The following is a 26,048-nucleotide window of genomic DNA, read 5'->3' as shown; positions in this document are numbered from 1 at the left end:
TTTACTTCTACTGCTTTGATGATGCTACATAGTTCAGATTTCTCCTCTGTCATTGCCCAACCCTCTCTAGTTCAGTGATACTTCAATCTTTTGACATGGTAATTTCATTTCCATTTGCCTCCATATTCTATCACTAAATTCTCCACCTTTGCACGATGAGGTGACAACATATTACTGTATGAGCAGTACAGCTCCATACACCCATATCAAAAAAAAATTTCTGCCTTCACTGTCCTTGTGACACACGGTAACTTTTCTTTATTGTCATCATTGTTACTGCTTTACTGAAAGAGCAACTCCAGAAAGGAACTTTGAGAAATTAGGGAATTACCTGCACACTAACGACATCCTCTGAAAACGAGAAGCTTGGTTACAAATCTATTTTTGCTTCTCAGAGAACTTAAAACTCAATGCAAGTTACCACACTAATATTAACAAAAAAGCCTACAACAAAAGCCAACCAAACACTACATTGAACAAGCTTCACATACAGAAATAAGTAAGATGTCAAACTGTTTGATACTAATAGAGTGTTGGTGTGCTTGTGGAGGGTTTATCATTATTTTTACCCCACCAAGCAGTCCTAAACACATATTGCATTCTGCTCCGCTGCTCTAAAGTCTTACAGAGTAAGCTGACAAATTTCAGACAGTTAAGCAAGATGGGCTATTCTAAATAATACTATTTTAGGTGTTATTCCACCTGGGGGAAAGAAATCTAATACTATATTGATATTTGAAAAGAGAAAAAATATCAATTAATTCCTCAGGAGAAGTACATCCAATTTCTCAGCATGCTTCACTATATTTAAGGAGTATTAATTTGATTTGAAAAATAATGTGCTTGGTATCAGATCAATTAAACCAAAATTCCAATTTCTGCAATTTCCTTCAAATGTAAGCAACTCAAACCACTTAGGTATCTTTCTTCACAAACATGTAAATGTGAGCAGTTCTGAACAGGTAAAATAACATGAAACTGAAATAGCAGAACTGAAACGCATGTCTAATTCTAGCCTTTCGTTATTCTTTTATTGATCAGGGCTCTGATTAGCTGGACCCTGCTGACACTCAATTATCTGCCTGCAGCCAGCAGATGAGCACCAAGAGCCAGCTCTGCTGGAGGTGGATTCTACTACCAACCAAAGAACAGTCTGAGGGAAAAATACAGAAGAACATAATATAACCAATGCTGAATTAGGTACATACGGGACTGCAGATTCAGTATTTGCTGACAGACATGTAAAGGAAACTACTGAACCTCGTTTACCTTCAGTGAAAAAGCAACAAATGGAATGTAGGAGACACACAGGAGCATATAGGGTGGGGAAAAAAACTTCAAGTTTTTTCCAAAAATTATATTTTTGACTGCTTCAAAAACCCCCACTGCTTTGTACTTTAAGTCACAGTCTGTAACTATGTTTATGTAAACTTCCTCAATCTATAAAACAAATGAACACAACTCCAAAATGAGCAAAGCATCACCTTCTTCCCTGTGAAAACATCCAATGTCAAAAACACACTCACCTTTTACTGTGGATAGGGTCTGATCTTTCTGAAGTAATACCTTACACCACCATGATAAACAGCTGCAGCGTTTATCACCAAAGCTTCGTTTCAATTATTTTATTAACAGCTCTAACCTCAGAGTCCCCACCCACTCATGTTTGTTGCCCCAATTTCCTGTCTTTGCAGAAATTTCAAAGAAAAAATTACCACACTGCAGAACTGAACGTCTTAGTGCTGTGGCTTTTTGATTTTAGTTCTCCTGTCAAGGCTTCTAAATCTAACAAAAAGTTGTTTCATTTAATTAACATTTAAGATTTGTTGTGTAATTTGTCCTGTATCTCTGACTTCTAACAATACTGAAATAATTTTCTCATGCCAGAGTGCAGCTGAGGAGATGGGAGAAGGGAACTAAGATGTATAAAACTTTGACATTTTGAAATTCTAAATTCCACCTCTATCTGCTCAGCCTGGATGCTTCTATTGCACCCAGCACAGGGTACTGATACTTAACAGAACAAGCAATTCTCTGATTTAATTTTGGTGTACCTGCAGAAACGTTCCTAAGAAAGTTGGAAGCACTTCCATCTATTTGAATAGCAACAGAACTGAAAACTTTACCTGCCCCCAAGTCTTATGAGGTGCAATGTTACAGCAAATACAAAAAAAACCCCAAAACCAAAAACAAAACAAAAAAACCCACAAAAAAACCACACACAAAAAACCCCACAAAAAACAAACAAACAAAAAAAATCAACAACAACAACAACAAAAAACAACACTCAAACACCCAAAATAGAGTAGCAGGGATGAAATTACATAATGCAACCAAAAAAACCCAGGACATTATATTAGCTCAGCTACAGTACAGAAAAGCCTTCAAAGACAGAGTTTATCTGGCATCCCACAGCTGAAGGGCTAAATCTTGCAGTAGCTGGGAGAGAACAAAGGTGTTGTTTGGGAATACAGGTGGGAATTAAAAAAATAACTTCTGCCACAAAAAGAAACATAACCTGAAGCCACAGCCTTGCTTTGTGTTTTGACAAGGAGTACAGGGAATGCATTTCTCAGCAAAACTGACAAATACTGCTGCAGACCAAGAGACTGAAACTATACACAAATCTGCAATGTACATCACGTAAATGACATATGCAATTCAAAACACCTGAGAAAATATTTAATTGACCTGAAAAAGTGCATAGTTGAAGCAAGATTGAATTTTTGGAAACAGAGACTGCATTTTAATGATAGGGAGTTTGCAGACACAAATGACTGACACCCATTCACTCAAACTCCCTTCTCTCAGCCCCCTTGCACACCAGAACGTAACAGCCCTAGAATATTTTGCAAGGACTCTAAGAGAAAGCACTGCCCTTTAAGCATTCTCTTAATTCATGACTTGATTGAACAATTTTTACTCATATTATCTACTGTTATTAAGTTTCTGGGAATTCTTATGGGGTTTCATGGATTGTGAATATCCTACAATAAGTGAGGCCAAGAGAACAGCTGCTATGAAAATTATTTAAAAAAAACCAAACAAACACATCCCCCCCCCAAAACCTAAACAACTGCAGCAATAGTCTTCAGAATGCTGAACTTAATGCTGCATGAAGATTGAGAAAACAGCACCTACATAATGTATGCAATTTATTACAGAACATTTCCTTCACAGTAATAATTCCATTTTTAAAGATTAAATGTAAATGTTTCTATGATTTGGAAAAAAAAAATCCTTCTAATTTTAAAGTAAAATCCTGAGAACAAACAGCTAAGCCTGTTTCCTGTAGGTTGGAATTGCTTGTTTTATTTAAATGGCTGTTAAAAAAAATTATTTCCCTATCTCGTGTTCTGCACCCCTGTTCCACTTAGTGAGTAAAGGCCAGATGGGCTGGTCATTACTTGTGGCAATCACCATTTCCTAACTTAGAACAAACAGATCACTCAAGTAACAACTCAGTGTAATTCTCTGTGTTCATTTTCTTACCACAAAATGATTCAAAGGTTTGCTTAGACAGCATTAATTCAAATAAAGTAGTTTCTAATTAGATATTGTTAAGAAATACAAGAGTAAATCTGGATAACTCTACAAAAAAACCACCAAAAACATTTTTAACTGATCTTGAATAAATCTTCCTATGTAATAATAATAAAGGCAACAGTAATTATTTAAATTTATGTGCCCACCTAATTCTCAAGAAAGACCTTGAAAAGCAACTGAAAGAAGCCCACTGCCTGAGAGCTTAAAAAACTGCTCAACACCACCATGACTTTGTCTGATAAAGACACACCATAAAAGAGAAAGGCAGGTTCCAGGAATAAAACCCACATTATACCTGGAAAAAATCTTAGAAAACAAAATTCATCCTCTGTGTGAACACAAAAGGGCTGACATCTGCTCAGTATGTCAATTTGAAAGCTAAATGTTTAGAAGACAAAGAATTAATGTTCTTAGATTAAGTTTCTCAAACAACACTGTGTTCTAGAAATGTCTTCTGTTTCCAGCCTTTTTCACTCTTGAAAATATTAAAGGTCTTTAAAACTGAAAACACATTAATTGCACAGTGTCATGAGGAAGACAGAAGAAGCAGCCGATTCATTAAAAGCCTTTTGAGATGTATTTGTTACAATACACCATTATTTCATTTCACGGATATAAACATATTATGCCTCACACATCAGGCATCAATATTTCTTAGAAATTCAAAATATGTGGATAAATGTTCTATTTCCTAATAAAAAGCAACAGTGGAAAATAAAATTCCTGAGGATGGAAGAGCCAAGCATTTCATTAACTAACAAAACCCCAAGATTTATGAAAATAAGAGCAGTTCCAGCCATGGTTTTTAATTTTACCAACTTCATTGATTTTATCCAACTATATATTGAAAACTAGAAGTGACCCCCAGCAGCACTTGCTGGGTTTTGCTGCAAAGGCAAGAGTGCCATCTACTGCATAAGAGTTTCTGAAACAATAAAAAATATTCCTCAAAACAAAGTATCAGCTCTCCTCCACTCTCTTGACTTGTGGGGAATTGCTAAGTTCAGAGTGCAACAAGAAGAATAGTTTTTAACTGATTCACAGCTGTCATTTGGTGAGTAAAGCTCTCCTGACACAGTGTTGAGTCTCCTGAGTACTAAAAAAAGTTGCTCCAAGTACAAATCTAAACTCACTGACATTCCCAAATTAAATTAAGTAAAACATAATTTTACACAGAAAAAAAAGGTTTTATAAAATCCACTTGTTGAACCAGCATGTTACAGAATTTCTGCCCCCCAAACCTAGTATGGAGCTATCTATCTATGGTGGGCTGAGGTAAAATCCAAATTACATTCTAATGCACAGGGAGAAAGAAGGGGTGGAGACAGGGAACAAAATCAAGGCAGAATTCAGCAGTGCTCTTGAAAACATTGTCTGCAGGCACCTGGAAAGGTTGCTGGACTTACTGCTAGAAGTCTGCAAGCATAACTTTGAACTCTGGAGTTCCTTAAGGGGCAAAAAGGCACCTTGGATCCCAGTAAAAGTAGAAGCATAAAAAAAGGACAGAGCTGCCCCCTCCCTGCAAGGATTCTATTAATGATCAGAGCTAACTGCCAGGTGGATGTAGCAGTTGTTTTACTTTGGAAAACAGCATCATAATTTCTGAAGAAATAATGAAATTTATGTCTTGACTCTTTTATTGTAATCACTAAACTCCCCAGGAGCCTGGAATAAAATTAAGTAATATATTCTTGATGAGCCAACTACTCTGTGACCACATGCCTTCAGAAGCAGCTCACCTTTCATAGCAAAATGCCTCACGGAGACTATAGTGATAAAGCTGTTCTCACAAGTAAGACTCACTGCACTTATTCTAAAGGAAATACATGTATACAGTTGCAGGTTATTATCACAGACAAAAATACCCATTAACTCAGTATTTTAATGGAGTATTTTAACAGCAGGAGACCATCCTTTGTAATAAAAACAGTACAAAGAAGACTAAGATATGTAACAACAAACCACACAGACAGAAGGCTATTCTGGGCTTTGAAAATATATAAAGGGGGAAATATTAAAGAATGGAAATTACTTACCTTGCAAATACCCTGTCTTTATTTGCTCTTTCTTTACCATACTGCACAGACTGGACCTCTGTTCTCCCACTGGAAAGCAAAACAAAACCAAACTGCTAAATCCAACATGGTTAAGTAACAATTTTTGTTTAAAACTGAACCATCTCAATAAAATGCCTGAATTCTGTTTTCAGTCATGCTCAAGCAATTGCCCCAGCCTCAGTACAGCATAACCTTAGAAAGCATTTGGTAGAAATGTAGGTCTTCTTTCCAAATAATTTTAAATGTAACAAAACCTTTCCCTTCTGTTTGCTTTTTTATCCAAAGCAATAAGAAATCTCTGCTTGGATCTTTAAGTAACACTTAACACTTAGTAATATTTCCTGTTATAACCACTGTCAAAAACTTAGTGTCTCTTCCATACTCTTCCCAAACTATTCCCTGAATTGCTAATAACTTAGTTGGTACTTAGTTTAACAAAATACCACAAAAAAAAAAAAAAAAAAAAAAAAAAAAAAAAAAAAATCACATGATAAGCACATCAGGATTGTATTCTTGTATGCAACTTGTCAAAACTAAGTTTAGATCTTGAAACTTGCTGACTTTTCATATAAAACCAGATGTCTTGTGTCAAATCAAAGATTCTTTATAATATTTCGTAATTTCTCTTCTAGAAAACAATATACAATTTTTGAGTATCTATCAGCACTTAAGAATTGGTGACAAGATACCACCAAGATTCGCTCTTGTAGCCACTTCCCCATTATTAACTTCAGAACAAGCAAAGAGTCTCCTACAGGGATATTTACATTATGAAACCAAAGAATCAGCTATTTCCACATTCATATTACAGAATTACTGGATGTGTGAGCACCTGAGAAATGGGTCAGCTGGAATCTCATGAAATTCAGTGAAGGAAAATGCAAAGACTTGCAACAGAGGAGGAATAACCCCGTGCAGAAGCTGAGTGGCAACTGGCTGGAGACCAGGTTTGCCCAGCACAGGTGAGAGCACATCTGGAATGCTTGGTGGAGTCCCAGACTCTGCAAGTCAAGCAAAGGGCCACAAAGACAAGGGTCTGCAGCATCTGATGGATGGAAAAAGGCTGAGAGAGCTGGGACTGTTCAGCCTCAGGATGAAAAGGCTCAGGAGGATCAAATGACAGAAAGGGAAAGTAAAAAATACAGCCAGACATTCCTGAAGGGAGCCCAGAAACAGGACAAGAGGCAATCACCACAAACAGAAATACGGATCTCTTAGGGCAGGCAGCAAGGACAGGGCTACAAAGCAACAGCCTCATCACCCACCAAAACAACACAAAGTTTTTCTTTGAATACAGTTTAACACTGGACCAGGTTGCTCAGAGATGGTGCAATTTTCCTCCTTGGAGACATTCAAAACCTGCCTGGATACTCTTCTAAGCAACATGCTACAGTGGACGCTTTAGAACAGGGCATTGGACTCAACACTGCCCAGAGCTGCCCTCCAACCTCTGCCCCATGCTGTGATTCCAGGGAATTTTTCTTTCCAAACCTGCTGCCAGCTAAATTGCTGGGGTTACACATTTTAACTCCAAGAAGCAGTAAGTTAGCTGTATTGGCCTCTATTCCTTTCTATTAACTCTATCATTGTATTGGTCCTTCTATAACTGCTACTAATAACTGATTTAAAGTTTTCAGAGAATTGATGTTCCTGCTCTTTTCTCTCTCTGTGTAATTTATTTTGCATTTTTGAGCACTGAACTTGATCTAGTATTTTATTGCCTACTCACCATTTACTATGAAATACCACCAAAACCTTCTACTGTCGACTTCAGATTTTACTGTAAAACTCTGTATCACTGTACCACAACAGTGGTAACTTCCCTCTGTTGTGAAGAAGGAACCTACTTGTTTCCCATCTGGTTAAAATAGATGCTAATACACAGTAAAACTCTTCATGTTTTTTCATCAGTATTTGGTGAGGAATACTGTAAGAACCACTTTGGAACAAAAAAAAAAAACAAAAAAAAAACAACAAAACACCAAAAACAAACAAAAAAAACAACACCCAAAAATTTGCTTAAACATTTGATGCACAGAAACATTTCAGACCAATGGAAAGAGCTTATGTAACAATTTAATAGTTCAACAATTTCATATCCCTGATTCTTTCAGAAGTGGAGATAATTCTACCTAGACCTGTCAGTTCTGTATTTTATTGACTCCTTTCGATCATACAAATGTTGGCTACAAGTCTCTAGTTCAATCTCCTGCTAACACTAGGTCACCTCTGGCCATGGCTTTGTATAGTTGACTTTTGAAAGCCTCCACAAAGAGAGATCCCACAGCCAGCCTAAGTAACTTGTTCTGGCAACACAGCACTGAAAAAACCCAACACTTTCCCCCATGTCCACCCGGAATCTTCGAGGTGAAATCTCACCTGCCTGTTACCAGCACCTTTGGGTCCATCAGTACTGACATTATCCTCAAAGTAGCTTTAGGATTGCTACTGAATTCCCCCTTAGCTTCCTCTTCACCAGATTAAACTAGCCTAGTGCCCTTAACCTCTCATTGTGTGCCATGTTACACCTGCGACTGCCTCTCAACAAGCTCTCAAACTGCTTGCAGAAATTCCAGCCTTTTGGCTGTTTCAGCAACTTTAATGACCTCCTTCATTTTTATGCAGTTTCCCTTTTCATCTTACGTTAAGTTGAATGTCATCATCAAAGAGCTATTCTGTAATAGTAACCACAATGATTCAGATTCAAAATCCTTACAGAAATGGAAAAGCTCCCTGAAATTTTCTACAGCAACACTGAGTCAAGTCTCAAACACTGTTCAGGATCATAAAATGCTGTTTCTCAAACGGGTACTGTGAATGCTGGTCAAAAAACAGATGCTATAAACAGTTAGCCACTGAATTACTTTCCTCTTTTTACATTTATGCAATTCACAAGTGTGACAGAAATAGCCTGTTATTGTGTTTTCTAGCTTTTCATCATGTCCCTTTGTACGTCACAGACACTACTGCCATTCTAGATGGATGATTAGTAGTAGCTCTGTTATTCTCTGTTTCAGGCATGATTTAAACCACTGGCATTATGCATTACTTGCAGAGACAGTTAATTCAGTCCCTGAACAGAGAGGGGTTTTTTTTTTATAAAAAGTATAAACCAGCAGAACGCAACACCACCCACTCCAGCATTACAGGGATTATAGTTATTGCACAAACAGTTTGTGCACCTCCAAGCTTTTTTCCTATTATTTTAAGTTCATCCTTAAAGGTTATGGATTTAATTTCTTCCTTTTTTTCTAAAGTCCTGGTTTTGATACAGAACATGTATGTCCTTTGCTTTCACCTAATTCCTATTGTATGCATGTAAATCAGTGGGCTTTACTTGTACAAGCTTCTTTTCAGTGATTTGTATTTGGTATTTATTTAGGTCTGTTTTCTTGCTGTTGCTGCACTCAGTATCCGAGACTCGACAGATTTCAAAAACACCAGGTCAAAGACTTCGAAGTTTTGAAACAACATTTTTAAGATAAAACATAACCCAACTGGACAACAGGCCAAGAAATGCAGCTTGGGAGATAATCTCAGAGCACCAGTGCAATAATGAACACTAATAACACAATAATTGTATTTTCAAGCTAACTTAAAAAATAAGATAGCTTGAAAAATAAGATAACTTGACATTATTAGTGACATTTGAAACTTAGGCCAACAGAGAAGGGGAAAGGTTGCAAGATTCAAAACCTACTTGAACTACATTTTAATACAGATTCTAGGTAATTCCCCGCGTTTATTGATGAGCTGCCTACTCAACCATATTCTTACCCATATATTTCACATCAGCACTTACCAGTAGCGGAACTTGGAACCCAAAGTGAAATAATGTGCAAAGAAGTTCTTCTGAGGCGGGAGTGGTCTGTCCAAACGGAAGAATGTGTGATGCTCAACACAAGCTTTCCATAAATTCTTACATGCTCGGTAGTTCACCATATTGAATCCCAGTAATGTTTCTCTAGATTCATGCTAAAAAATGAGAAAAATGTATTTCAGGGAAGAATTATTCCAAGTTATTTTTGAAAATAAGATAAATATAGTTGGCTTTGGGGTATTTTTTTTTAAATCATGCTTTTTTTTAATGGTACTCTAATTTTCTATTAACTTTATATACAACAACAAACCCTTCAAAAATACTGCTACAATTTCTTTAAAGAATTTTTTTGTTCCCTGAGTTGTTTTTTCTTTTAAAGAGCCTGCGCAAAGTTTAAGTCTGTTTACTTATATAGAAACAAGTCAAAAAGGTATGACCCAAATGACATGAAAAGAATTTCATGATTTGGGAGCTCAAAGACAATGTGCCTCTCTGTTCAAAACTACAGTTTTTGTAAATGTCAGTAATTGTCAGTAATTGTCATGCACACCTGGCAGTTGGAGATTAGGAACGGGTATCAATCTCAAGAGCAACTGACAGTTCCTACTTCTAAATGATTCATTAGACTCCTGGGAAATGCAGGAAGCAAAATGGCAAAGCAAGCTAAGCTATTCTGCCTGTTGAGAGAGCTTGATAACAACCTCTGTTGGTCCAGAAGTATCAGCAGCATTCTTCTTTCTCTTCACAGTACTAAGTTCTCCCCAACATTTTGCACACCTTAACTGATTTCACTTAGTAGTAAAGTCCTTTCCCAAGTTAAGCTCTTGTTGGTCTGCACATCTTCAGATATGCTGAGAAACCAAGGTAGAGAGACCTGCAATTCTTCCTCCAGTATTGTATTCGGGAACAATAATGACACTATTTTCAGCCACAGGACAAATTTACAGCAAAATAAAATGGATTTAAAACAAACAGCAAATTCTAAGCATTTACTGATGTAATTTAAGAAATTACATTCAAGAAACTAAATCCTGATATTCAATTACAAAGATTACTTATATCTCTGTTTTTAATTTCCAAGTATTGCCAGCTGTTCTCTGTATCTTCTAGACATGTGAACAGAACCATTTAAAGAATAGAAATCAGAAACAAGATAACAGAAATTAAGTTCACTACCTACGCAGTTATAAAAGGCTTTATCAACAATATAAAAGTCAAACAATATAAACAAGGTAGATTACTATTCTGCAAGAGAGCAACTATGTACAATTATGGACTGCTTTCATTTGGATCCAGTAAAGAATGAAACAGCCAAGATTTTAGATTTCAACAACAAGTAATCATGATGTAGCAAATTTTCATGTTCTGTCAGCCTTTTAAACAGTTGGAAAAGAAAATTTGACAAGTTATATGAGCTGGTGATCATGCATTTTAATGTCATTCAAAGTATTATAATTATGGGTTGGGGAAAAAATATAACCTGCTGTTTCCCCTAGTTTGTATTCCAGAAAAGGAGCTGATCTGAATCTCATGCCACCATCTGATCAGTAGATCAGACATGAAGCATGAAGGAGGAGCTGGTATGGCAGGATGAGAAGGAGCTGCAGCAAGATCAACTTAATTGTAATGCGAGACAGCACTTTCACAGGAACTTGGTGTGCTAGAGCTTTAAAGGTACCTTAACAATAGTTCTATTCATAGCTTTTAAAGCTTTCATTGCCGTGCAGGGAGAACTGATTTTCAAACCCTACCCTTCATCTCAATTACAGCTAGAAAACATTGTTTAAGGTACAGAATCATGTATTATATTGGCTCCTAAGTGCACTCATCCCTCCCCTATAAATCCTTGAAGGTTTTGTAATATTCAAATGTAACTTGGGCACTTGAAATTCATCTTAGCTGATGGTTCTGGGGTGGAAGATCTGGTTCTACTGCTGGATTTAGAATAAAGTTGCCTCTATATTCCTTGGAAAGAGCAGGTTTGAACCAATGTGGGCTCAGCACAAGACCCCAAGGTGACATTTGTAATATCCATGGTACCTCAGCCGAAAGCACATAAAGTAACAGGACAGTTATACTGCAGCCCATGGAATGCTTTTACAGCACAAGGCTCCAGCAAGATGCAGAATGCTCTGTGGTCTGATAATGACATGCAGGCAGTTCAGGGGATTATGTCTGTTGAGATCAGTGTTAGAAGACTACCTCAGAGAGGCCCAGCAGGATTCTGCTCCAAAATTATTATCTTACTAATTTTGTCTGTGGTTTTTATTAAAGAGAGGAAAGCAGTTTGCTTGCTATGCAGAGGAAGAGTGAAGCAGCTGGGATGCAATACTGGTAATGAAGCTCTGAGCCCCAGCACAAAACTCCAGTAAGACAAATAGAGGTAGGGTATAGTGAAGTCCAAGTCATCTTTGTGGTTCCTATTATTAAAACCGCAAACCCAACAAAAAAGCAGACTGCCCAAGTACATGCTTAGATATTGGTGCTCCTCTCACACAGAACAGCACAGTACTTGAATAAGCACCTTGAGTGGGACCATTCATTCAAACCCATCTTTGCCTGCCTTGAAACAGTGACTCCAGAGGAGATCTCTTGCTGCTCAGGAAAGAAACTGGGCTGAAAAACTTAACTCTCTAATGAAACCCTTTAATTTTGGCTAAACAAGGGAAAATCCCAGAAAAAAAGTGCACAAATTCCCTACCTCATCTTAGAGAGACAAAAAGACTTATGCTTTATAATGGCAGATGCTCCCCATACTCAACATCTTCCAGAAATAGTGGACAGAAGTCCTGTGAAAGCTTAAAACCAGCACAGATATTTCTGCCAGCAGTATTTGCTCTTCCAAAAAAAAAAAAAAAGCAACACACAAACTTTGATAGGATTAGGTAGCAATCAAGTAGGCATCTAATGACTGCCAGGGCTACTTAAGATCAAGTATGTACTTGGGCAGATAAAGCCCATGCATCACCTTGTGATTTCAGACCAAGTTCTTTCTAAAAGTCAGTCAAAAAAAGTCAGACTAAATTCAAAGCACAAACTTCAGATACATAATCTATAATTAAAATAATAAAATCACTTATCTTGGCCACTCACTGAAACCAGGTTTCAGTTATGGCCAGAAACAGATCATATCATTTAGTTCCAGACTCAAGTAATTTTTTCAATGGACATCTGGCCTTCAAAAGAGCAAAAGAAAATCTTGAACAACTTCTTTGGCTGTCAAAGAATCAAGTTCACAAAAACATTTTGGATGGCATTAAGAGCTTGATGCGGGCTACTGATATTACTACAGCCAAGGGTGCAACTAAATAGAATCAGAGAAGTTATGGGTAACATCTAGAAAAACTAAACTACTGAATTATTCTCAAACAGCTTCAAAGCACGTAAGGGAAGCAGCATACAGAGCAGGCTGAACAGGGTAAGATATGGTGGAAAAACCTGCTATTGAAGTGATGGCTCAGGGGGCTTCTAATGTTGGATGAAGAAGTCCTACATATAACACACTTTTCCCCATGAAGAAACAAAGGCAAAAAAAATCTACTCCAGTGGATATATGCTCCAGCCATATTATTGTCAGAATACTCCACCAGCTTCCACTCAAGATGGTATTACACTACCACATGAAAATGACTGTGACATTCAACTGCTTCATCTCACTTCATTTAAGTGATTTATTTAAACACAGATATAATCTAATCAAAATAGGCAAATAATTCTTTACTTATGTTGATGCCTTTAAGCTATGCCAAGTCAGCAAATAAATGTAATAGGCGATTACGAGATAAGGCACTTGCACTTTTGAGGACAGTTGCAATTAAAAGCTCTCAACACGCATTAGCAGTATTTGAAAAAGTATCTTTTTAGGATTATATAAATGTCTATGTAGCTCAGTTGGGAAAAAATAAAACCAGTGGAAAATTCCTTTCCCAAGTCCACTAACTTAATATTCTACAGCATCTCAGCTTTGCATCCAAATAAATGCGGTTTCTCAGATGTACAATTTTTTATATATTTACACACCAGTTTGAAACACATCATCAGCATACCATGAATGTATTTCCCCTGCCATATTGTAAATAGGTGATTTAAAACATGCACTCAAAGCACTAGACCAGAGATATTTTACATACCAAATGTGCAATCACTGAGTCACTTCACCTAGTTTCTGCTGCCTAAAGAGAGTAATTTAGGCTCCCTTTATTGTTAATGGGAGCGAAAACAAAAGCAAAAGGAATATACCAGCAGAGAGCAACTTCATCCATCCTAGAACATACTTCCAGCTCATTCAAGATGCTTCAGTGTTTGCACCTTCATATGTGATTATTACAGAGGACGTCTAATGATGAGCCAAGTAAAACACAACAGAAAATATGTTCTTTTAACCCAACTTAAGCTGAATATAGGTGAGATTTATCTTATCCTATGAATCTAGACAGGGAAAGTAACTCTGGAAATAATAATTTTAATATTAGTTGTGATTAAAAAATTAGTTTAAGTATGACTTCTTTGGAAGCCAAATTTGAGCTTTGATCTTAAGATATTCATGACTTGGAATGAATGAAAATTAAGTTCTTGCCACCACTTTTCATCTGATACACAGGGTTTAAAGAAAAACACTACAAGGCTTTTTAATTTGTTGGCTTGGAGAAGATGTCTCAGAAGAGAAATTACATTAATTATATAAACTACATTCGCATGCAAGTAACAATATGTAGAGTATTAAAAAGCAACAGAGAAAGAAGATGAGAAAGCTATCTTTGTATTACCTTCTATTATAAGGAGGTTTCTTTTCTGCAGAAAATAGAGGAAACACCCAAGTACACAGTACCCAATCCTATTTTATATCTAGGTATCTTAACCTTCAAGGTCCTGAACTCTGCTACCACAGCATTTTCATCAAGTTCTGATTTAGAAAACAACTGCAGTTCATAACTTCTGAATTCCAAAAAAACCCCAAATTCTCATCTCACATGCAAACATAACTTTCCTGCAACTGTAACGGAAGTTACACACTGGTATCGAGACAAAATTTGACTTCAGCCTGCCTTTGAGAACAAGCCTGTAGCTCCAGCGGGGTTTTACAAAAATGCTGTGTCACCCCCATACAACAATCCCCCTCCACCTTTTTTTATATCACCACTTTTCTGCTTATGTTACATGATTTCTGATTTTTCTCACATTGACAGACACTCCCGTTCACTTCATGATTTTAAAGGATCTGCTTTTAGGATACCCCTGTTGTACACCTGTATGACTCCTGTTTTCAGCACTAGTACCAGTCACCAGACATTGGCCTGAGCTGACAGAACAGATGTTTCTCTTGTTTAACCATATTGTCTCGAAACCTGAAACAGCCCTGTAGTACTCAAGATGCATTTCTGCCTAGAGTCACCTTTTCTATCTAGTCTGTAACTCTGCATTTCAGGTCTTCAAATCATAGAATCATAGAACATTAAGGGTTGGAAGAGACCTTAAAGATCATGTAACCCCAACCCACCTGCCATGGGCAGGGACATCTCCCACCAGGACCAGGTCATTCAGCCTGGCTGTGAACACCGCCAAGGCTGGAACATCCACAACCTGTTCCAGTGTCACACCACCCTCAAAGTAAATCCTTTTAGATGTAAGAATTGCACAAAACCTCTTAATTCATCTGACAAGTTAATCATGTAGTCATATTTTTAATAAATTCTTCCATCTTTCCCCAGTGCTATGTCTGTGATGGAAGCTCAGAACAATCCATTTCTTGCTGAATTAAATGCACAGTGGTCCTGTGGTGCTTCATGGGGTAGCAAACACACACCTCAAGCACTGAAGCATTCAGCTCCAACCTTTTCCACAAGAAATTCAGAAGTAGGCATAAAAATTTACCATATGTAATTTACAGCTACAAAGGAATTCTTATCTCTTCTGTTTAAATAAAAGTAATAAAGTCATCACATATTACCAAATCTGAATAATACAAATCAACATGTTTATCAAACATTAATTTACAAGCATATATACAACTGAAGCAACATTAAGCGCTACCTTTAGTTTTTTATATACCTGTTTTTAAATGAAATTTAAATTTAATATTTACTTTCAACCTTTTCCACATTTATCTTATAGAAACAAGTTATATTTCCTGCATAAAAATAGAAAACTAAAAGTATCTAAAATACAAGGTAGATCAAATTAAAAAGTATAAAGCATTGTAATGGTCTATTTGAAACACTAAATAGCCAGAATGTTGGTGAAACTGCACTTTTAATTGCAGACAAAACCAAGAAACAACATAGTATCGGTCAGTATAATGCAGACATGCAGTAGAAAAAATTTCATTGCTTTCAGATCAAATTTAAGACAGTACTCACCAATTCTTTCCTAAGCTGAATAAAAAACTGCTTGCACTTGAAAGAAATTTTTACGATCTTCAACCTAATTGAAAAATAAAACCACAATATTAAAACATTTCATATGCTGAATCATGGTTTAAGGCTTAAATACACCTACTGAAAATATACTTTCTAAAAAGAACAGATTTCATTTCCATGCACAAAAAATAAGATATCAAAGATTATATAAGATAGTTTGTATAATGTGAAATTTATGAGTTGTATATTTATGCTATCCATCAAATTCATTTGTTTACATCCTAAACCCAAGGCAGTTGCTAATTTTGGTATCTTTTCCCCATTGCAAAGCCCAAAGAGCTCTTCTACCCCCAGGCCATTCCAGGCAGATGTTCTCTTTTCTGAGGCCGTTTTCATTATCCCTTAGAATATGAAAAAATCCTTTGAACTTCACCTGATCCCTGAAAGACATTCTTTCTCTATGTTCTTACATGTCTTTAAATATAACCAGAACTTGTTTTAGTAAAGAATCTCAGATAAGATGTGAGCACAGAGATAGGACTCACAACCTTAAAAAAAGAATGATCACACTGTTAGGAGGAAAAAACCATTTACAATATCACATGACATGGAAAAATCTGTGTACAGAAGTGTTCACCCTTCAGGTTATCTATAAACATATGAAAAACTGACAGTAATGCCAGACTCTTTTGGATGGTCACTCTAATAGCAGTTACACAAAATGGGAAAAGACAAGCTGTATTTTCATCACAACCTAACGATACACCTTCTCAAAGAAATGCAATATTAGGATAGTCCACATATTTTAATAAATATACAGGAGTATCACTTCAGTCAAGAAAAAAGTGAGGTTCAAGTTGTAAAAGCATTTTAAGTTTTGTTACCTGAAAAACAAACAGCTGACACAACACTGCAAATTGACTGGAATTTCTACTTGCATATTTACCACTTGCTGAACAAAAAACCCTTTAGACCAGGATGGATGAGAAGCAAAAACATTAACAGACACCTAAGTTGGATATCTATATATAGAAATTATCTTCTTAACTAAATCAAATAAAGGCATTTTTCTCCAGGGCATTATTCAGAGCAGGAACTTAAGTGGGATGTATTAATTTATTGCAAGAGCCTTTATCTGCAGTAACATAAAGACTCTGTGAACATTAATGTTTAAATTATGCTTATTTACATCTTTTCCCATTTCCTTTTTCTTTCCCAGCCTTGACATTAGTTTAACAGTAAAAAATTAAAAAAAAAAAAAGCAGCAGCAATAACTGTCCTATTTATTAGCTGGCTTTTTTTTTTTTTAATTCTTAAAAAATTCCCTGCTATCAGAGTTAGTTTCTTAAGGATTTGAAAGTTAAAGGGGAGTTAGATCTTATCTACTGAAATCAAATTATTCCCCTGGCAATGCATCAATCTTCTTAGAACCTCCCATGACAAAACCTGCTTAAGGGTATTGTAGGATGGGTCTTATATTTGCTGGATAGACCATACACTAATGATTACTAACAGCCCAACTGTGGGAAAAACGGAAAAAAGAAAATTAGACTATTAAGGCTGCAGTTAATCAACAAGCATGTTATTACTAATTTTCTAATATTTTGGTGTACAGTGCAATTAAAAGAACATTCTAATAGATACCTTTTCTAAAACTGGAGCTCTATACTTTTTGCAACATATCAGATTTACTTAGCAATTATTCCATTTATAAAAATATTTACTATCTTTCACTCTTTAGGGTTTCCTCTTCTGCTAAAGAAATTACTGCCCTTGGTAATTTACAAACTCAAAGAGAATAAGAATAATACATACATGGTTTTAATCTCATCTCATCTCATAATTTAGGCTCACAGAGTGAGGTCAGCTGACTTTTAAGCCTGAAACCATTTGGAACAGACACAAAGCTGTAACATTAGTCAATAAGGTCTAACTCAACTCAAAAGAGCCACCATTTAAGTACAAAGAAATGACTCAGAAAAGCTGATTTCCCAGCTATTTCAAAAAAGTACAGCAGATAAGAGAGTTCCTATCCACTGCTAATACCCTGCTAGGCACTGAATGAGCATATCCATACTCAGCCCAAGGAAAAGGCATCTCCGCCTACGCTTCCTTTCTCTGACTGTTGGCAATGCTGCATATCCAAAGGAAAGCGTAAGAACAGGCAGGCATAAACATCATTTTCCTGGTATGATTTTCCCATCTACAGTCACCTCAGACATCCTAAATAATAAAATATATATTTTTAAATGAAGAGATATTTGAAATCCTAGTCTAGAATGCAGATTGTACTCAAAGACGTGGAAGGAGTCTCATGATACCAAGCCCTGGTTCTCACCAGGGCTTTGCCACTCTGACCCTTGGGAGGGTGATAAGGCAATGAGTAATCCAGCAAATTTCTGCAGCAAGACCTCTTTGACACAGGTTCTGGACCAGTCACCCAGGGAAGATGCTCCTGGTAGCCCAACTCCCAAGAAAGGATTGTCCTGATTTAGAAGCCAAAAACAAACTCAGCTCCAGCAGCTGTGAGATGGCAAAGCTAAAGATCTTAAAGGAAGTGGAGGCATGCAGCAGACTAGACGATGGGCTCAGTAGAGGGAACTCCAGCTTGTTCAGAGTTCTGGTGGGCAAAATCCTACAGTAGCTGCCTTTGGGTCACAGGAACAGAGGACAGGTAGTGAGTCTTAAAGGTCAACCTTCTCAATCCAGAACAATCCTGATGTGCTGGAAAACATGCAAGCATGAAGAAGAGGCCAGCTAAAATGCACTCAGAACTGCTCACTGGGCTCAAACACAGAAGCAAGTGTACCTGATATGTAAACAGGATCAGATGACCAAGGAGGAACACAGTACCACCTAATCATTGAGGGATAAACTAGGAAATCCACAGCACAGCTGCAGTTGCAACTGGCACTGGATGCAAAAGTCAACAAAGCTTCCTAGAGATACATCAACCACAAACAACAGGCTACAGAAAGTTTCCAACTGCTGAACAGGTGGTCTAGTAACAAAGGAAAGGCTGATGTACTCCATGATCTTCTCCTTTAGTCTTCAATTTCCTTGGATTCCCAGGTCTCTATGCCTGGTAGGAAAGTCTAGGGAAAGGAAGATTATATACAATACAGGAAGATCAAGTTAGAACACATGGGATAAAAGGCAGTGTCCTTTGTTTTCCCCTGTTCCTCACATGTCTTTCTCCTGTTTCATATCTCCCCATGATCAAAAGGTTCATAATGAGCAATTCAGACATTAGATCAAATTAAGAGTGAGAGGGCAAAGACATTTTACTTGATTCTTCTCTAAGCAATACAGTTAAATCTTTATTTCCTCCCACATACATGCATTTCTGTCCTCTCACTTGTCTCAAAACTCATGAGTACTGAAAAGCAGGTATCCAAATATCTACTAAACCCATAAAGCACTGAGAAGACATTACACAGCTACAGTTACATAGGAGCAAGAATAAGTGGAAGCAAAAAGAAGTATCAGTACTAGTGGAACAAGAGCAGCAGCATGATTATGGATAGGAAGAAAGGGTAATAAGTCTATTATCGAGCTATATTGTGGAAACTGCATTTCAGATTATTTCTCATAGCAAAAGAAAGCTTTAGAGTGAAATGGGGAAGGGTGGGTTTTTTTGTTTTTGGTTTTTTTTTAAGACCAATTATGTTGGTAACTATAGTCTTCACAGCAAGAAATTAATATCCCTGGTGTCAGCTGATATGGTTGAATACAAAGAAGAACTGTTTAGGTAATTACACACACACACAAAAAAAACACACTAAGAATTTAGATCAGCATCCCTGGCATGCAAACAATATGAAGCAGAACTCACAGAAACCTCCAGCTTCCATTAGGAACGTGTAGCTTAATTATGACTTAGATTGTACGTACTCAGTAATTTACTAGTGTGCTTTATAGAACCTATTTCTACTATTGCTGTTTTCCCAAAAATAAAAGCAGTAAGATCAGACTGAAATAAAACATCCTGCTTATTACAGCATTCCATTTATAAAGCAGACTTAGCCCAGAAATGGCTCCAACATCTCAAAACTCTCACCACATGAAGGATACCTTTCCTGGAATGTGTCACTATTATAAGGGCAGGTCTGACTGACTGGTACAGTAGTTTCAGGTTTATCATTGCAAGATCCGGTTTTAATTTACCCAATAACCTTGAAGACTGGAAATTTACATGCTTTGTAATTGTGTCAGACTTACTTTTCTTCAAATGAATACAGGTAAAATAATCACCATGTTCAGTTGTACCGGCTGCAGATAACACTTTGATATAGCTTTGTTTTTTTCTTTCTCTATAAAAATCGACTAAAATTTGACCAATGACACTGTTTCTCAGCTTGGTAAACCACAAAATATGTAACATCCTACAATGAACCTTGAGATTAAGCTTAGCACAGAAAACCAGAATATCTCAGAAATTCACTGGGTTGCAGAAAAGATCAAGCACACATCAGCAGCAAACAAAAATGCAAAATCAGTAACAAACGAACAGTTCTGATAATTTCTCTAGAAGAAGCTTTTGTGCTGGTGAACTACTGTCTGTTATGATAATCTTATATCACTGACTTCACCCACTCAGAATGCAGCTATAGCAACTCAGTGACACAAGTAATAAGGCTGTCAAAGTGGATTCCAAACTGGCAAAGGAAACCAAGGGAAGGTTCCTTCTGTGGAACTACAAAAGGCATTTCCAGAAAGGTGACATAACTTCTATAGAGCACCACAGAGGTTATAGAGCACTCTATAAAATGCATTACAGAAGTCACTTTTTTGATCATACCATGAAGATTATTATTTACAGATGAAGAGATGACAACATCCTGAACGATCCCCCTCAGTTATTCACAAGTACCATAACTACATTAAATTTCAAACAATTAATTTATAGGTCACAAAACAGGTAAGAGCAGTCAATCTCCAGGTTACTATTTTCCCATTCAACTGTCTCTTTAAAGACTGTAAGCTAGACCATCACACTGACCCTGGCTATATAGTGAATTAAATGTCAAGTATGCTTACAATCTCCTGAAGAAAAACAGTATTGAAATTCACTACAGTTTCATTAGAGTTTCAAAGCTGTTTAACAGCATGCAGACCAGGACAAAACCCCACCACAGAATTCCCCATAGCACATAAGATAAATAATTTCAACATGATACGATACAACTTAAGTTAGTCTTTTTAAGGGTGGTAAAAATATTTTGAAATAGCAAATAAAAACATCAAACAGCTGTCCTTACCACTGAAAGGTGTTTATTCGTACTCTGTTCTTAAAAATTAGTATTCCACCTGACATCACTCCAATCATTATTTCATTGTTACTCTGATCCTTTAAAAGAAAAGAGAAAAACACTTCAAGAACAGTAAAAATATCTCTTGAAACTTCATATATACTTATTCTCATCTCTCCCTAAATACACAAATTAATGTGGAAGGAAATGCGTTTTAATAAGACAAATAAAAAATTAAATTATTCCCTCCTATTTAGGACAAACCCGAATGTTTGCTCTGAGTTCCTTGTAAGCTACCACAAAATTTTAATTTCTCAAGTTAGATCTTCTGTCTTTCACCAACTTTGAAGAAATAAATATGAGAGCATTCCGGTTTATTACGAACTGCAGCACTAACAGACAGGCTTGGCATTTGCTACACTAAAAGCAACCAGCAACTTCAATTCCTACCTGAAAGGAAATTGCAATCTCAGAACACAGAGGGGAGAGATTCTAAAACAAACAATATTGTAAGCATATTTAAATAGCACATTCTTCTTGAAATATCTTTGCACTCTAATCAAGTACCTGCTACAGAACTATCAATATGTGTGCAACAGCAGTAGATGCAGTCAGCAGTTAAGGTGGGGTCCATTTCAAATTCTACTCTATTCCAACTTTCTAGTTGGAACCAAATTAAATATTTTCAAAGCTGATAGATCCTTAAATATCAAATGCACACTTAAAAAGCACATTTTTCTTATTTACCAGTAGCCAACTGAACGGGCATTCAAGGCAACATAGCTCAACCTGATGAACACACTGATAACTAAGCACAAATTTAAGCAATATCCTCACTAGAGTGAAACAGTGGATATTCAATCAATAAATCCCACTTAGGCACCTAATAAGTTAATATTTTTTTCTTTTCTTTTCTTTTCTCTTGCAAGCAAAAGTCAGGAAGGCTCATTAAAAAGAAAACTGTATTTTTCCATAAATCTCAGAGGAATATATTTTTACATTTTAACACTAGTTCACCCAAACTTACCCTTGCATAGTGCAATTCAACTCCATAAAGTTCTAAGGTACGCGCTGTATTGAGATAATTGAACTCTGCTTCTGCAGGAGACAACCCTCTGAAAGAAAGCAGCTAAATCAGAAATGCTCTAACATGACATCCCACATCAGGCTCCCCAGGTGAGTGCAGACAGAAAATCTGCATTCATTTTACTACTTTTATCCCCACCCTGAAATTTGAATTTCCTTTCTCATGATAAACAGACTGTATCCCAAAAATTTTAACAGAAAAGAACTTATGTTTTCAAAAGAACAGAAGTCTTGACAAGAGCCCACAACACATTTTATTTTAATGCACTTTATCATTTAAATGTTTGTGGAGCCCTAGAATCTGGAACTTAGTTTTACAATCCTGTATTTGGCATTGGTAATTTAAACTTAAATTACCATCAACTCACTCAAATGTCTTTACACCAGCTAAGAGAATTTTCTAAGCCTTTATCTGAAATTTAACTTAACATTCTGCAGTTTCGAAAGCAAACAACATGACCCAATCAAGCAACTGTTTTATACATGCTGCTTACATTTTGTTAAATTTAACTGACAAAAGGCACTTAAATTCTAAAATAGGAAGGAATCATCACTGGAAAGTACTACAATGTTACACACTGAAAAAAATATATTTTCCATTGCTTCATTGCCTTTTCCTCTTTCTGAAAGGTCACAGATTCACACAGAGAAAAGAGCAAATATTAAAGAAAAGGACTTTGTTACTTCTAAAGTAACTCTTTTACTGGTGAGAACATCATGAAAACAAAGCCCTTATGCTCAGAACATGCCCAACAACTGAAAAAAAAAACTTGAAGAAAATACATCCGGCTAAGTTAATATCCTACCTAATACACAAATACTGTTTTCAGAATACCTTTAACATAACACGTTCATTATTTCACTAATTTAGATATAGATATTCTTACAGACCATCAATGGTATGTATTATACAGGTATTTAATCTACAAAAAAAAGAAATCACATTATCTTAAAAGAACAACCAAAACCAACCAACCAAGAAACCCAACACCCCGCCCCACCCCAAAACCTTTAAGAAAAAATACTATTTTGTTTTATATAATAGCATAGCATCAGCAGTCAGGATTTGACAAAGTCAGTATCTTCTGATGTAAATCCTTACATGTGCTGCTGATGTAATTTTGCTATTTCTTTTTCAAAGTCTTGAGGCTGGCTAGGGATGAAAGAATATTCTGAGAGGTAGCCTGGCAAGTTTTCTGAATGGTTGTAGTCTCCCAGCTCGGCTAAAATATTAAAAAGAGAGGTTATTGTTTATCACTGATGTGCTTGGCACTGTGCAATGCCCCCAAATTCACACGAGTCTTCTCCCACATAATTTATGATGCACAGGAAAGAAAAACAGAGAAGACATTTCAACTCCCGTTTTCCCTTTTGAATAAACAGTCACATTCTCAGCGAATATCATGGAGATTATTTAGCGACAGCTTTGATTATGAAGGAAGTTTGTAAAGTGTTTAATTTTTAACAGACAAATTAATCCATAAATGCTGTCATTACAGCTAGCACTAAGTAGGATATATATCAGATAGTATTCAATTTTTCTCTTACTATTTTACCTTTATTTGTTTTCATGTGATTACACAATTTTATTTTTTTAACACTACAACTGCTATTTTGTCATGAAGATCTGCAAAATGCAGCCACTCATTCTGCACCAAGATACATTCAGAAGCATTAGAAAAATATTTTTTGCACGTTCAACTGTATGTATGGAAAAAAGTACACATACATACACCTACATTGAAACTACTCTGCTTGAAACTACTCAAAAGTGCGTTTACATAATTTGTAACACTTTCCTAAAGATTACAATCACATTTGTCAGAAAACAACATATAAACAGCATTTGCTAAAATTCTTTGAGACTTTCTAACTACATTAAAAAAAAAGCAGCTTTAAATATCTGCAATCCATGTAACAGATCTACAGTGATAGCTAGGAAACATAAAATGAAAAGTGGATAGATAACAGTAATATATTGTGATATGGGGTCCTGGACAGGCCTAGTGGCACTGACAAGGCAGATGAAGGCACTTATGGAGCAGGAGGATGAGGAAAGGAAGAGAAGGTAGGAAAGAACTCTAGGTCACTTGCATCACCACAAACAAATCCTACTTTAAATAATTCAAAAACTAGAAAATTGAACCCGGTTTTATAACAAAATGCATTCCTTGCTGAAATCCAAGAGTACAGAACTGAGATCTGCTATTTACATGTATTCATAAAGAATCCAGGAATTTTATTATTAGGTAGGTACAGGAATCATTAGATAGAGCTCCGCACACTGAAGAACTTCATGGCAGCAGGATCTCAGGGATAAATGTAAATACAATGCACTGTGCATACCCACAACTTCTACAATATTTAAAAAAAACCCCATATTGCATTATTAGTACCGAAAAATGTTATCAAGTTCTCATAGTACCTGTTACCAAATACTTCATCTCTTCTAAGATAAATCCCTATGGCACGACAGCATTTGCAGTACATTTTTTAGGCAGCTGAAGTGTGGGAGTTTTGTTTAAGAGAAACTGTTCTATTGATTGACCTAGAAAAAGGTGACCACTGAGCAAAACCATCATAAAGCATGACACTAACATTACTATATACTTTTTATGAAAATATCAACATGGACACTATTTCTCTGATATGTACAAAGCATACAAAGTACTAATGCAGATGTAAGTATCTTTAACAGTAGAAAAACACGTGAATGTGAATGAATATATCAGAATTGCTTAATTTAGGCTTACGAAGCAAAACTGAGTGAGGAAGAAAACTAAATCTCAGTTTCTGGATGGCTTAAAATTGCCAAGACAGGTATTGAAGTTTTTGGTCAGATAGGACCAGAACTCCCTTTTCCACACCTATTTGGAGGTTCACTGTATAATATGTTATAAATGTTTTAGTGTCTTAAGAAAATACTTTTTGGTATCACTTTCAAGGCAAAAGCCACAACTGCATGCCTCAGAAGAATAAAAGAGTATTGATTTTGGGTTTTCTAACAGCATGGTTTTAAAGTATTTTTTCCATATCCAATTCAGCAAAATGTTCTGGGGGAGGGCAACCAATCAATTTCCCTAATCACGAGAAAATTAGCACCATGCCCGCAAACACCACAATATAATGCTATACAATGTACATTCTTTAGAAACTAATCAATAAGACTTTTTATATATTTCAGGACTAAGAAGTACATGAAAACTAATTATACTCACATTGAACAGCATAGGAAGCCAGAAGAGCAGCAGTATTATAAGGACAGGGCAATCTGTTTTGTTTTTAAAATGATAAATAAATAAAATTACATATTTCATATGACATTTAGCTGTTTTGAAAACCCTAGTCTTTTATAGTCTATGGACAAATTTGACAGGTAGTTATTATAAACACTTCCACTTGCATACACAGTGATTTATTCTTAGTATGTTTTTATTTTTGCAGACAAAATCTCTCATTATTAACTTTTTATTGACCCAATTTGCATTTAATGTTTAACACAAGAAAAATGTCTTACCTTCCAGTAAGAATGTCCTGCTTAATTTGCAAAAAGTACTGGTACCTTATTTAGAAAAGCAAACAAAAAAACACTATAATTAAAAATAAAATTATTAAATATTTTTTCATCAGTTTAATGTAATTTGCTTTCAGTTAGTGTAAAACTAACACTTGACATTTTGCATGCTATTTCCTAATCTTTAACAGAAAAGAAATGAAACTCTGCTTAGTAAAATAATAATACAACTTTCAAATTAAATGACTTACAGGCTATGAAGTTATACATTATATATCACTAAAAGGCTACAAATTTCACTTTCTTCCTGTTTTAGACAGCAACCACAAGTTGAAGTTTGCATCTGTGTATGGAGGTACCCTCATCAGAATGATTTGTACTCCAGGTAGACAGAACTAATTTATTCTGAGTATTTGA

At 36.1% G+C, this 26,048-nt stretch overlaps 1 protein-coding gene across 4 annotated transcripts in view; it reads right to left on the bottom strand.

Annotated features, from left to right (window-relative positions):
* PTPN4 (protein tyrosine phosphatase non-receptor type 4) overlaps window positions 1-26,048 on the bottom strand; it is a 111,487-nt gene that overhangs the window by 32,186 nt on the left and 53,253 nt on the right. For 2 of the 4 annotated variants that reach the window (XM_066190229.1, XM_066190233.1), the window contains exons 6-14: window positions 25,635-25,679; window positions 25,336-25,388; window positions 23,220-23,340; window positions 22,059-22,146; window positions 21,482-21,523; window positions 21,041-21,129; window positions 15,780-15,843; window positions 9,406-9,578; window positions 5,583-5,651 (exon numbers count right to left, since the gene is read on the bottom strand). In XM_066190229.1, the coding sequence (XP_066046326.1) occupies window positions 5,583-5,651; window positions 9,406-9,578; window positions 15,780-15,843; window positions 21,041-21,129; window positions 21,482-21,523; window positions 22,059-22,146; window positions 23,220-23,340; window positions 25,336-25,388; window positions 25,635-25,679 (744 nt within the window). Of the gene's footprint in view, window positions 1-5,582; window positions 5,652-9,405; window positions 9,579-15,779; window positions 15,844-21,040; window positions 21,130-21,481; window positions 21,524-22,058; window positions 22,147-23,219; window positions 23,341-24,542; window positions 24,620-25,335; window positions 25,389-25,634; window positions 25,680-26,048 lie in introns of those variants that run through there. The other 2 variants (XM_066190230.1, XM_066190231.1) reach the window with 2 other exon arrangements.

Source organism: Chamaea fasciata, unplaced genomic scaffold (assembly GCF_029207755.1).
Source record: "Chamaea fasciata isolate MVZ Bird 193981 ecotype frontalis unplaced genomic scaffold, bChaFas1.0.hap1 SCAF_8, whole genome shotgun sequence".
Classification (NCBI taxonomy): domain Eukaryota; kingdom Metazoa; phylum Chordata; class Aves; order Passeriformes; family Sylviidae; genus Chamaea; species Chamaea fasciata.
This window is presented reverse-complemented; position numbering and strand designations above follow the sequence as displayed.